General features: G+C 35.3%; 2 protein-coding genes and 1 long non-coding RNA gene across 4 annotated transcripts; all 3 read left to right on the plus strand.

The window, feature by feature from the left end:
• Window positions 1–1,051: 1,051 nt before the first annotated feature.
• On the plus strand, window positions 1,052–1,964 carry LOC103151512 (dicentracin-like). Of its 2 annotated transcripts, none has more exons than XM_007571660.2 (3): window positions 1,052–1,174; window positions 1,432–1,533; window positions 1,665–1,964. In XM_007571660.2, the coding sequence occupies exons 1-3, from the start codon at window positions 1,068–1,070 to the stop codon at window positions 1,813–1,815; spliced, it is 360 nt and encodes a 119-aa protein (XP_007571722.2). In that variant the 5' UTR covers window positions 1,052–1,067; the 3' UTR covers window positions 1,816–1,964. The 2 variants fall into 2 exon arrangements, with proteins under 2 accessions (XP_007571722.2, XP_007571806.2); XM_007571744.2 differs by having other exon boundaries at window positions 1,435–1,533.
• A 406-nt stretch (window positions 1,965–2,370) lies between these two features.
• On the plus strand, window positions 2,371–8,612 carry LOC103151706 (dicentracin-like). The gene is made up of 4 exons (XM_016663862.1): window positions 2,371–2,376; window positions 7,517–7,562; window positions 7,659–7,778; window positions 8,073–8,612. Exons 3-4 carry the CDS (start codon window positions 7,660–7,662, stop codon window positions 8,377–8,379), a joined length of 426 nt encoding a protein of 141 aa, XP_016519348.1. The 5' UTR covers window positions 2,371–2,376; window positions 7,517–7,562; window position 7,659; the 3' UTR covers window positions 8,380–8,612.
• On the plus strand, window positions 3,529–4,149 carry LOC103151648 (uncharacterized). The gene is made up of 2 exons (XR_477665.2): window positions 3,529–3,633; window positions 3,768–4,149. It is a non-coding gene; the product is annotated as an uncharacterized LOC103151648 (long non-coding RNA).
• Window positions 8,613–12,433: the final 3,821 nt, after the last annotated feature.

Below are 12,433 nucleotides of genomic sequence, written 5' to 3' on the forward strand. Positions count from 1 at the left end.
CAAGAACTCAAGAACGCAAGTACGTTCTTGAGTTCTTGAGTATTGAGAAACGGCCTTGGTCAAATTTGAATCGGATACGTATCGGATTCCCAAGTGGCCTGGGTTTTATTCGAAAAGAATCAGACCTGTGTATCAGGCTGTCATGAAAAGATCTGATACAGGTCACATTTTGTAAAATAAAATAAAATTAAAAATATCAGAATTGTGTCAGTTCAGGCTGCAGTGTGAATGCAGCCTTAGTTTTAAGTTCCTTTTTGGGTGAAAAGGCTTTTATACAGTTTCTGTAAAGCTGGTAGTGGAATCTAAACGAGAGACATGGAGGTCAATTTTCATCGTTTCCTAGAGACGTCCCAGATGAGGACATCATGCAAAGAGACACAAAGCTGAAGTTGGTCTCCGATTGCAGCTTCTGATTTGGGAAATGGGTGATTCCACCAAATTTTTCACTCCCTTCAGCATCTTTAATCTACTCTAGTTAAAAAACTACAACACCTAAACTCTTCAAACCCAGACTGGATTATTCTGTCTTAGTAGCAAAACATTTAAGACAGTTTGTGATTTGTGAAACTCCAATTTAGGGTGATTTTAGTACTTTCTATGCATCTGGACCTCACTAGAACTGCTCTGGTTCCTAAACTGACACACTCCAGAGGTGTGTGTGTAATAAACACGCCTTTCCACCCAAAAAAACAAACTCCTGATTTTTCAAACATTTCAAGGGTTCTTGAGGAACTAACTCAGAATCCCTTTTTTCCCCATGTCCCTTTATATATGACTCAAAAAATTCTTTCATTAAAAGAACTGAAAAGTGCGGTGTGTAAAAACTATTCAACCCCCTTTTCTCTGAGTGATGTTTTTGTAAATATTCCAGTTTCTTTGTCTTACATTGAAGCAGTTTGATGATTAGAAACTTGAAATGTAAAAACAGAAACCTAAATATCACAAACCATCGAATTGCTAAATTCTTATCACCAGTTCGTCTGAATTCACTTTGGTGTTTGTCTGATGCAACTTTTGGGTCAGATCTTTACACACTGTTTTTGCAAAATTTTAGACAGTTTTGCATTATGATGAGTAACTCACAGACACAGATATATATAGAGAGGGACAGCAGTCCATCAGCACATCGATTACCAACGTTGGTGAAACTCAACTGTCAACCTCCAGAAAAAAGGTGAGAAATAAATACATTTTGGCTGAATTTACATATGAATATTTAAGAAACTTGGAATTTTCTGCCAATTAGTTTGAAAATTAAAGAACTGGCATGAAAATATTGATCACAAACTTTGAGGAAAGTTTTCTGTCCCTCCTTCGTGACCAAAACAGATGCTAATCGCCCCAAAGAAGACATTTAAAAAATATTCTGTATCAAAGTGAGCTATTTATAGCATTCAGACAAAAGTGTTCATTGGAGTTTTTCTTCTTCAGCAGGATGAAGTTGGCTGTGGTATTCCTGGTGCTGTCCATGGTTGTGCTTATGGCTGAACCTGGAGAAGGTTTTATCGGACATATTTTGGGACGATGCGCCAGGTAAGATGTTTAAGTTCTTGGTAACATCTTAAAAATCTTAAGGGAACAAAAAAGTCAATTTGCCAAATATACAGCATATACTTTTTAACCCTCATCTCTCTGTGCTCTTTCCTACTGAACTTTTCTCTTAGTGGTATCCTTGGAAAGAAGCAGGCAATGGAACAAGCCGACCAGCAGGTGGACCAGCAGGTGGACCAGCAAGAACTGGACCAGCAGGACAAAGACCAGCTACAAATGCAAAAACGTTCATTTCAGCAACGCAAGGATTTTCAGCGTTATTAGGCAACGACCCAAATATAATTTGGGTCAAGTTGCCCGACCTGTTTACAAAATAAACATGCATTTTGCTTTTCCTGAAGGATTTTTGCTAAATTGATTTTGATACAATTATCTGATAAATAAAAAATGGCTTGGCAGAACAATAAACTGAACTGTTTGTGTATTATTTCCATCTGTTAATCTCAGATTAATAAAAAAGAGAATCTTTCACTTTTCTTGATAAACCTTTAGATTGCAGGTTTATATCAAATTTGTGTGAATTTAATTTTACTGGGCCAAAGAAACTCAAATTTAGTACTTATAATTTAGTACTCAATGTTGACACTGGACAAATTGTGAACCATGAATGTTGCTTTTTTTTTTTTTTTTACCAGAAAATTGTTAAAGAAAAAAAAAACAACAAAAAACTAAAGTTGGACTTAAAGTTCAACTGTTTTTGGCTTATGCAGCAGAAAGTGATCTGAAGCACCAGGAAGTCTGAATGAATGGCCTATTCAAAGCCAGGACTGAAGTGTGAGACTTTAAACTGGCTAGTTTGTGCTCTACCACTAGTTCCATTGGCAGGTTATTTCAATTAAATTATGGGGAAAATACCTTGCAATAAGTGAAATAATCTGCCAGTGGAACTAGAACTGGGTTGCTAGGAGACGGGGCGGGGCATGGCAGGCGTTGCTAGGTAACGACGCCCATGGAACTAGAACTTTCCATCAATATTAAGGAACTATTGACTTAAACAAGTTCATGTTTATTGGTGAGAAGTTACTTGTAAGTTAGTTTTGTCTCATTGGGATATTTGCACTTACGTCTAGACCAAAATACTTGGTAAGATTTTGTTTTTGCAGTGAAATTTTTAGAGGAATGAGAACATGAAACTTACTTCCTTTATCTTTTTTAGATGTAAAAAATGTTAGAGCTTTTAAAAGAGCCCTGTGTAATAACTTCATCATATGTTATGTTACTAATGCTATATTAAATACCAATACTACAGAACATACAATATAGAAAAATATAAATTGTTTTCTGTTTCATTGATTTGTCAGTCAGGAATCGGTCCCATACCATCAAATTATTCACCAATTAATTGATGTTAATCTTTAGTAAACATCAAAACATCAGATTATTTTTCACTTATAACATGGAAAAATATCTTGTTTTTTAATCTGCCAGTGGAACTAGAATTTTATCAAATTTAAGAAATTATTTAAAACAACAACAAAGTTAAGTTAGTTAAGTTAGTACAGTTAAAATAAGATGAAACTAAGATATTTTCAACAGAAGATAGATAAAATTACTTGGTAATGTTTTGTATTTTTACAGCTTGAGGTTAAAAAAGTGAAAGTTTGTCTTACCCAACTTTGCTGTAATCTCAGATTAGATGGTCAACCATCTGGCCCACATGCCATAATCATCACCGTCCAGCTTTTGCAATGTTGCAAACCAGTTTCACAATATTATAACAAACACAGATGGATGTGTTTATAGAGCAGCAGCAGCTCATAACCACCACTGTGACCCTGCAGCGTTTTCACTCCAGGTCTCAGGAAAGAACTGAACTTTTGACCTGAAATTACCTGAGAATGTTTAAGGAAATTTAACATTTCACCACACTGAGTGTACAAATTTATGTAAGCAAATAATTTAAATAAATGATTACCATTATTTGAATAGTTGTTCGTATATTTACGTGCATATATTTGTCTTTTTCCTTGCAGGATGAAGTGCAGCGCAGCATTTCTGGTGCTGTCCTTGGTTGTCCTGTTGGCTCAGCCTGGAGAGGGATGTTTTTGGTCTCATTGCTCACGCCATTCATGGCATTTCTAGGTAAATATCACATTTTTCTGTTGCTCTTATTTCCAAAATTGATTTCTCATCACGTCTCAACATCATTAATACAAAAACATGAATTATCAGTTACATAACTGCCCTGTTTCTTTGTTTCTTTCCTTTCCTGTCAGCCTAATTCATGGGAAAGAAACAAAACAACAAGCAGACGAGCATCAACTGGACCAGATGCATTTGGATCAGAAACTGGATCAGCAGCAGTTGGACCAGCTGCAAAAAGAGCAGCTGGACAAACGCTCTCTGAAAGACAAGTTTGCTCAGCGACGATTTAATTAGGCCAAACCTGAGGCTGCTTTCAAATCAGGTTTTTCCCAACAAGTTATTGGTCAAACTTTTTCTAAAAATATACAGTTTGTCTGCTTGTTAAAGTGTCATTTGATCAACAACAGATAGAAATTGCACATGAATATCAATTTGTATCTGATATAAAGAAAATAAGTTAAGAAATGTGTTTTTTTATTGGTGAAAATTTGTAATCATAAGCTGTAAGAGCTGCTAGGTCCACTTTTACTGATTCAAGCACAATGACATTTGGTCTGAAAACTTCCAAACAGTGGATTTAGAAAGAAAAAGGGTCATTTCAAAATGTAATTTCCATCATGGGAGAAGAAGTGAACGTGGTTGAGGAATGAAAATACTTTAGATTTAATCTGGACATCAGACAGAGCAGACTGGACTTCTGCAGAAACAACAAAAGTTTTTCTGCAAATATCTCAGTGCACTTAAAATAAGACAAAACTAACTTACAAGAAACTTTTCAGCAAAAATAGAAGCTTGTTTTGAGCCAACAATTATTCAGTATTGATATATATAAAAAGTTATCATTCTTCCCATATTATTAATAAAATAATCTTCCAGTTTAAATAGTACTTTGTAGAAATCAATATTAAGAAATTATTGACGTAAAACAGGCTCCTGTATCTGTCTGAAAAGTTACTAGTAAGTTAGTAAACTTGAAGAAATAAAAATCATTTGTTAAGATTTTGTGTTTTTGCAGTGTGTAGGAGATCCAACAATTCTTAGAATAATTTAATTCAAACTGACTTGGCTAAGATAGTTATTTCATGAGCTGAGATGCAAAATCTGTCCTTCCTGTGTTACAGTAAGTCTGAGTGACATTCGCAGTCTCTGTCGCTCCAGAGTCAGACAGCGAGTCAGGAGACCTGAACCGGAGATTAACAAACACGCTCATCTTTAATCTTAGTTACTGGGTTAATTTGATAATTTTCTTCACAGCTTTGGAATAATGTACGCATGCCAATAAAAAACCCATGAAATTTAAAGCCGAGACGCTTCGCAGCAGGAGAGAGGACCTCAAAAGTCTCGCTGAGTCTGCACTAATTCATTTCAGATATTTTGAATTTACAAACAAAATTGAAGTAGACTAAAGGATTGGTCAAAACAAAACCCTGTGAAAATGTGTGAAGTCTACAGTGAAACAAAGCGCCTGCTTCAACGGCAACCATAGGCGTAAATCCCGGGGAGGTTGGTGGGGTCCGCACCCCCCCAATCTTGGAAAAGTCTAGAATTGTCCCCCCAAAAAAATCATTTAAGAAACATTTGCATTTAAATAATATCAATATGAAAAGGCATAAGAAACAAAGAACAAACTAAATCTGCCATTTATCTCAGAACAAAATAAGAATTAATTTTTAGGTCCCCCCTACCATTACTAGAACAATGGTTCAGTCCAGCTTGAAGGAAGAGCAACAGCTGGCTGAATGGCACAGGCTGGTCAGAGCCACTGAAGTGAGGAGCTAGCTGTTAGCTGTTAGCTGTAGCCCTGCAGCACAAGAATAAAACCCTCCAGTAAGTAAATACTTAAAACACATGTAACACATTTTATTTACCTTCACTGCTCAATAAGAAACACAATAACAATAAAGATCAGACTGCAGTTTGTTATTTTATTACTTTAGCTAAATCATGATGAGCTGGCTCATTAGCAAAGCTGCTACTTTGCTTTCATAGACTTAAGCTTTTTTGTCAAAAGTAGCAAACATCTCACTCATATTTAACTCTTTCACGTTTAGTTAATTAGAAGAGTTTGAAACGGGAGGAGAGGCTGAGCAAGTGGACCAGCTCTGTGTGGGAGCCAAAAACTGATAGAAAAAACAGAAAGCTGCCTTTATTTCTCACTGTCTTCAACGTAGAGCCTTTAAAATCACAAAATAAAATCTGAATATTTTTCCATATAAACCTGGGTGCTTTAAATATTACATTTAAGATATAATATCCCCCAGATATCCATTCCTATCTACCTGTTGGTTCTCCGTCACCCAGGACATGGCAAAACTAAAAAAGGCTTAAAAATAAAGCAACTTAACGAGTTATAATTTAAATAACCCATAGCTTGTTTTGGGAGCCATTTCAATAAATCAATGTTTATGAGGAATTTTATTAAGAGAAGTTATTCATTAAAGCTTTTTTATTTAGAACCTTAACATTTTGTAAAGGTGTAGCAGAGATTAGATCAGTCAGACTGAACAAAGAAGCAACATTTGAGTTTTAGTTTTATTTCTCAATAAGTTGCTTACTGAGAAAAACACATCTGATGTGCATGACTAGTGATTTTTGGTCCTACAGCTAGAATGTGGTTTAGAAACTATTTAAACCACATTTTACATTACTTTTCACTGTAACTTTGTCGACCCCCGAAAAATTGGTCTTAAGAAATTTTCCTGTTTATCTTCGCCCCCAATAATGAGAAGGGATTTACGGCCTTGATGGCAACCAAAGTTGAACTTCTGAAAGCCGAGTCAAAAATTAAGCAACTTTTATCAGGGAGATTAATGTCAACAATAAAACAAAGATTATTTTGTTGTTGGAAGGCTTCATAATGTTTAATATGGAAAACTTTAAACTCAGAATCCTGACTTTAATCCTGAAAATCTCGTAATTGTGCTTTAATATCTAAATTTTGACTTTTTCTTATAATTCTGACTTTAGTTTGAAAAATCTGAATTAAAGTAAAAATTCTGAGTTTAATCACAGGATTCTGGTGTTTTTCTTAGAAATCAGACGTTAATCTTCTAAGATCAAAAGTCAAAATTCTGAGAAAAACAAATTTTGAGAAAAAAGTCAGAATTAATATTTTTTCAGTGGCCCTATTCCTCTCCATGGACTTGTAATTTCATATTTGTTTCTGACTTCTTTTAAAAAAAAAAAGTAAATAAATAAATACATTTAAAAAAAAGCTCATGGTAAATCCAGGTTGAAACTATTTGTTGTCTAGAGTTTAATTTTTCGCAGTTTTATCCCACTTCCCTAGCCGGTGAGGTGTGACGGCTACTAAACGAGTGGCTAATCAGAAACGTCCCAAAGTTTTACTCGTATTTAGCAGCAGGAGTTTCATCCCATCCAGGACTTCCAGCTTTAATCGCATTCAGGCAGCTAGAAGCGGTAAAGTTATGGTGGCATGAATGAATCAAGAACGCATCCCTGGGTTACTCCACAGCTCACTGTACCTGATTTCTGTGCTTTCCCAACAGCCACGGTTAAATTACGACTAAAAAAGATTAAAATTATCTTCAATTAAATTTTTCGAGGCCCAAATGACAGATCAAAAAAAGATCAAAAAACAGATAAAAAAAAAAAGATGAACTTGTCCATTGAAATTTGTCCGTATTTCCAGACTATTTTTTTTTTTTAAGTTGTAGTGCTTTGACGGAAACGCTGCGACCAAGATAGTCTTTAAAGAGGTTAGAAGTTTCCAGAATGACTCTCTGCACTGTGTGTGTGAGTGTGTGTTTGTTTGCAAAAAACACAGTGATTTTTGCAAAATCACACGGTGTTTCACAATATTATAAATTCCTCATTCATGCGCATATATAGGAGGGTGCAGCTTTCTGCCACGATGCAGATCATCATCTTCTCACACAAACAGCATCTGATCAGTCAGTGGAAAGGTAGGAACCAAATACTCTCAGCTTCATTCTCAGTCTAATTTTACCTAGATGTACTTCTTAGCCAATGACAGAGGAATGGTTTTTAATTTTTTGCAGGATGAAGTGTACGACGCTTTTTCTCGTGCTGTCCATGGTTGTCCTGATGGCTCAGCCAGGAGACTGCATCTTTGGATGGATCTTTAAGGGAATCCATCATGCAGTTCACGGCATTCGCAAGTAAAAATAAGTTGATATAAGTGGATAAAAACATTTAGCATTAGTTTATTTAAAAATGTAAAAACATCTAGGATTTGGCTCATTGAAATAAAATTAAAACATTTAGCATTAGTTTATTTAAAAATGTAAAAACATCTAGGATTTGGCTCATTGAAATAAAATAAAAACATTTAGCATTGGTTCGTTCATGTAAGTAAGAAACAGATTTAGAATTGGTTCTTTTAAATAAGTCAACTGTTTTGTTGTCAGCTATTTTGATACGTTGAACTGTGAACTTGATTTTTCTCCTACCAGATTGATTCATGGGAGGGAAAAAGCTGCAGAAGTGCAAGCAGACCAACAGCAACTGGACCAGGATCAACTAAACCAGAAACAACTGGACCAGGATCAACTAAACCAGCAACAAGTGGACCAGGATCAATTAGATCAGGATCAACAGGACCAGGACCAACAGGACCAGGATCAACAGGACCAGGACCAACAGGACCAGGACCAACAGGACCAGGATCAACTGGACCAGGACCAACAGGACCAGGAAGATCTGGACCAGCAGCAGTTGGACAAACGCTCCTTCCAATCTGCACGTCGTCGCTTTGATTAGATACAAGAGGCCACTGTAGATATGCCAGCAGTTCTTGGTTCTAAACATTTTTCAACCTTCTTTATGTTGAATCAGTTCTGAATACTTTGCTGTTATGGCATCTGTTTGCAAAATGAAAAATAAACCAACGAAGCTGTACAGAGTGCAGCCAAAGCATACCGCATTGTACGTAAAGCTGCAGAGAGTTTTGTCAAAAGTGAAATGCAAATAAAATCATTTTCTGTAACTCTTGATGCACAGTTTCAAAGTTTTATAAAATGAAATAAGATTACAGGACTAATGTTCAACTGGCAATATCTGAAATTCAGATAATATTACACAGAGAGTTGGACACATGGGTGCATGACAAGAAGGTCTTCGCTGCAAAAACACAAAATTTTTGTTCTTTTTATCTAGATTTTGCTGCAAATGTATTCATAGTTAAAATAAGAGAAAACTAACTTAAAAGTAAACTTTCATCAAGAATATTAGAGCTTGTTTTAAGTCAATAATTCCTTAATAGTAATGAAAAAGTTCTAGTTCCATTGGTGCCGTTACCTAGCAACACCACCCAAGCCCAGCCCGTCGCCTAGCAACCCTGTTCAAGTTCCACTGGCAGATCATTTCACTAATAACATGGAAAATAATTTGTGAAATAATCTGACAGTTGAACTAGAACTTTTTCAGCAATATGAAGGAATTGTTGAGTTTAAGTTAGTTTTGTTTTATTTCAAGTGTACAAAGACATTTGCACCAGAAACTAGAAATACTTGATAAGTAGTGATGAGACACAATGTTGTGTCTTGCAGTTTTGCTATAAAGTATTTAAACCATGAGAGTAATAAGGCAGTCATGTATTATTGGAGACACTTAAAATAGAGACGAGATAATAAACTAAAGTTCACAAAATCATTTAGGAAACCTTGTAGACTTCAAAAACATAAAATCCGACCTAATATGTTTGTCTAGTTTCTACCACACTTGAAGTCAGAAAAAAACTAAGTTAAAAGTAATTTTTCAGCAGATTATATAAGCTTGTTTTAAGTCAATAATTCGTGCAGATAGATAAAGACATTTCTCCTGTTTGAAGTGGAATAATCTGCCAATGGATCCGATACTTCTCGCATTATTTTCAATAATTATTGACTTAAAACAAGCTCCAGTATCTTGATGAAAAGTTACGTATGTTAGTTTTGTTTAATTTAATCTGTACTAAGATATTTACTTTAGAAACTAGACCAAAAATAGTTGCTAAGGTTTAGGTTTTTGGCATTATATTTTCTAATTGACCAGTTATTTGGCTCTTTCAGAGTTTTTCTTAATGTGAGGCTGATTGTTGTGAAATAAGTGGAAGAACATATTATACGCTTCTGAGTCTAGTATTAAATCCAAAAAGGTCTTAAAATAATATTAAATCTGCTTTTTGACTGTTTAGAGTACAAGTAGAGGAAATTCAAACCAAGAATTGTTTTAACTTATTTTCATGTGATGAAAGTCTTCAGAAAGAAGAGGCTGAGCCTCAGGGCTGAACTTTTAGGGACGTCAGAAGAACAAGGTGTGAGAACACCCTTCGGTTTTACGGTTGAACTCGTTCGGTTGTGTCCGCCCTTCCTCTCATGAAACAGGAAACAGATCAACTCATAAAGAAATAAACTGATTAAAAAACAAAGCTTGACTGCAGGGAAAGCAACAGTATTCACCACAAAGACTAAATCAAACCTGTTTTTTGTACTTTTTAAATTGTTTTCCAACAAAAACTTATTGTTGTTATATTTAATTTTCAGCTTTTATGACTAAAAAATGGAGACGGCAAAAAACAATATAGATTTTTACACAATATAGATTTTAGCTGAAATTGTCTCATTAGTAGAAAACATGCAAAGTTTTACAACCTCAGACTTTAAAGTATTTAATAGGTTTATGTAGATCAATTTGCATTGATCATGTTTTACTTCGATACCCCTAAATAAAATCCACTGTAACCAAACACTTTCAGAATAAAACTGTAAAGAATAAATATCACAGAAAAGTCTTTAAAGGGAAAAAGGATGGAGGATTTTTCTTCTTTTTCTTGTTTTCACTCTTGGAAACGTGTAAAACTGTAAAAAGCAGTTTGATTTTCTTAGAACTGGACATTTCAGCTACATTCATTTTACAATTTGGTGATTAAATGAATCCAAACCAGAACTGACCTAAAAGCCATGGATGATTCTGACGCATCAATACATGAGGAAAATATTTAAATAAAGTGAAAAATAAATGACCTATTCGTGATCCTAAATCATTTATTTTTATCATGATGTGATAACCCAGAGAATGATTCTGTTAACAAACTCTCCATTAAATGTCTCAAATAATAAATAATAAGGATTAGTTTGTTTACTAAGTTGATATTTTAATTTGGACCGAATTTACTGACATTCACACTGAGAAAAGCACTTTTTTTTCTAAAAAGGAAAAACAGCTGTTAGGTGTCGACATATTTTCCAGAAAGAAAGATGTAAAAAAAAAAACTTTTTTTTGAAAATTTGTTTCAAAACTTTGTCGTGTCACACCCACCTGCTCCGTCATCTGGTACAAACATTTGAGCAACTTTGAAATGAGGATGATTTTTGTTTTCCAGTGAAAGCACACAGTCAGGATGATGCTGTCATACACAAAACAAGAAACCAAGTATTAATATAAAAACGTTCATTTAAAAAGAAGTGAATTTTTACTGTAATTTGCAGCTTGATGTCAAACTGCAGAAACACTTAATCTCAGGACAACTTTAGGTGGGAATGTAACCAGATGAAGAAAAATCATCAGTGATGCTTTATGTGTTTTTCTTGAATGGAGTTTGGAGGGATTTTTATGTTAAATTAGAAAGAAATAAAGTTTCCATAGTTTTGTTTTTAAGTGTTTTTTTCCTGTGCTTGAAAGAATATATCTGATTTTTGTCATTTGTTCCGCCTTACCTGCAACTGACTTTGATTTTTTATTGGGAGTTAATGGATCGGTTTTCTGAAAAGGCCATTATTTGCTCAGTTACATATCAGTGTTTACTGTTTTGTAAGAGTGAAATTCAAACATTTCCACACTTGTGCAAGTGAAGAGTTACACGGCTGGAAGAAGAAACGGTGCAACGATGACTGAGAGTGACTGGACCTGAAAGTCTGTTGCAACAGCATGAATGCAGAACATCCAAACTGAAAAAGCAACACGTTAGCAAACTCGTTACTGAAAAAACTGGTCCGATGCCAGTAATGCGTTACTTTGTAAATTAGTCCATATTAGTGCATTAGTTTGTTAAGATTTAACAGCCCATGGCTCCTATACTTTATGAAATACTTCATCCTATTTGATGACTGTTATGAATACCGCCATTTTCTACAAACAATTAGTTCAGTTTCTGTCGTTTATTGAAGGTTTAAAAAGTAGCAAAGGGAAAATAATGCTGAATGTTCCCTTTGGTGAAGAACAACTTTAAACCGTTTATATTCTGCTCTTCCTCGCTCTCTGTTGCCATGGCAGCCGGCATAACACCTGCACTAACCCACAGAGCCTTGTAGTTAGCTTCCTGCTTTTGGAGCGGAGTCCGGTCCGCTTGCATTCACACTGCATTCAGAGTTCACTTCAACCGAGACCGAGGTTTTTAGGCGGATCAGAGATCGATTTGTGCATTCACACCTCTCCAAACAAACCGGACTGGAGTTCGGTTAAAGGCTGGTGTGAATGATCCCTAAAATCACAGAAAACCAGTTCACCAGCGGCTCCTGTGCAACATGCAGTAATCAAACACTGGATGCTAATAATCTGCTAGCATGCGGTGGCTCCATTGGGTTTAGTTTACCCAACGAACTGGAACAACTTGCTCAATTCTAAGCGATAGCATCTGCCACTGGTGGTTTCTCTGAAGCTTTCATGGCCTATCAGAGGTTGTGGTACCAATTTCAACCCAAGCTTACAACATGAAGGTAAAAGAAAAAATCACCATTTTGTCAGCATTTATGCAACTAAAAACCTCAGACCTTTCCATGAAAAGGTATTTAAAGAGAGAAATTCAGACTGGCTTCAAGTTTTCACCTAGACTCGT

Source organism: Poecilia formosa, unplaced genomic scaffold (genome assembly GCF_000485575.1).
Source record: "Poecilia formosa unplaced genomic scaffold, Poecilia_formosa-5.1.2 Scaffold1, whole genome shotgun sequence".
NCBI lineage: Eukaryota > Metazoa > Chordata > Actinopteri > Cyprinodontiformes > Poeciliidae > Poecilia > Poecilia formosa.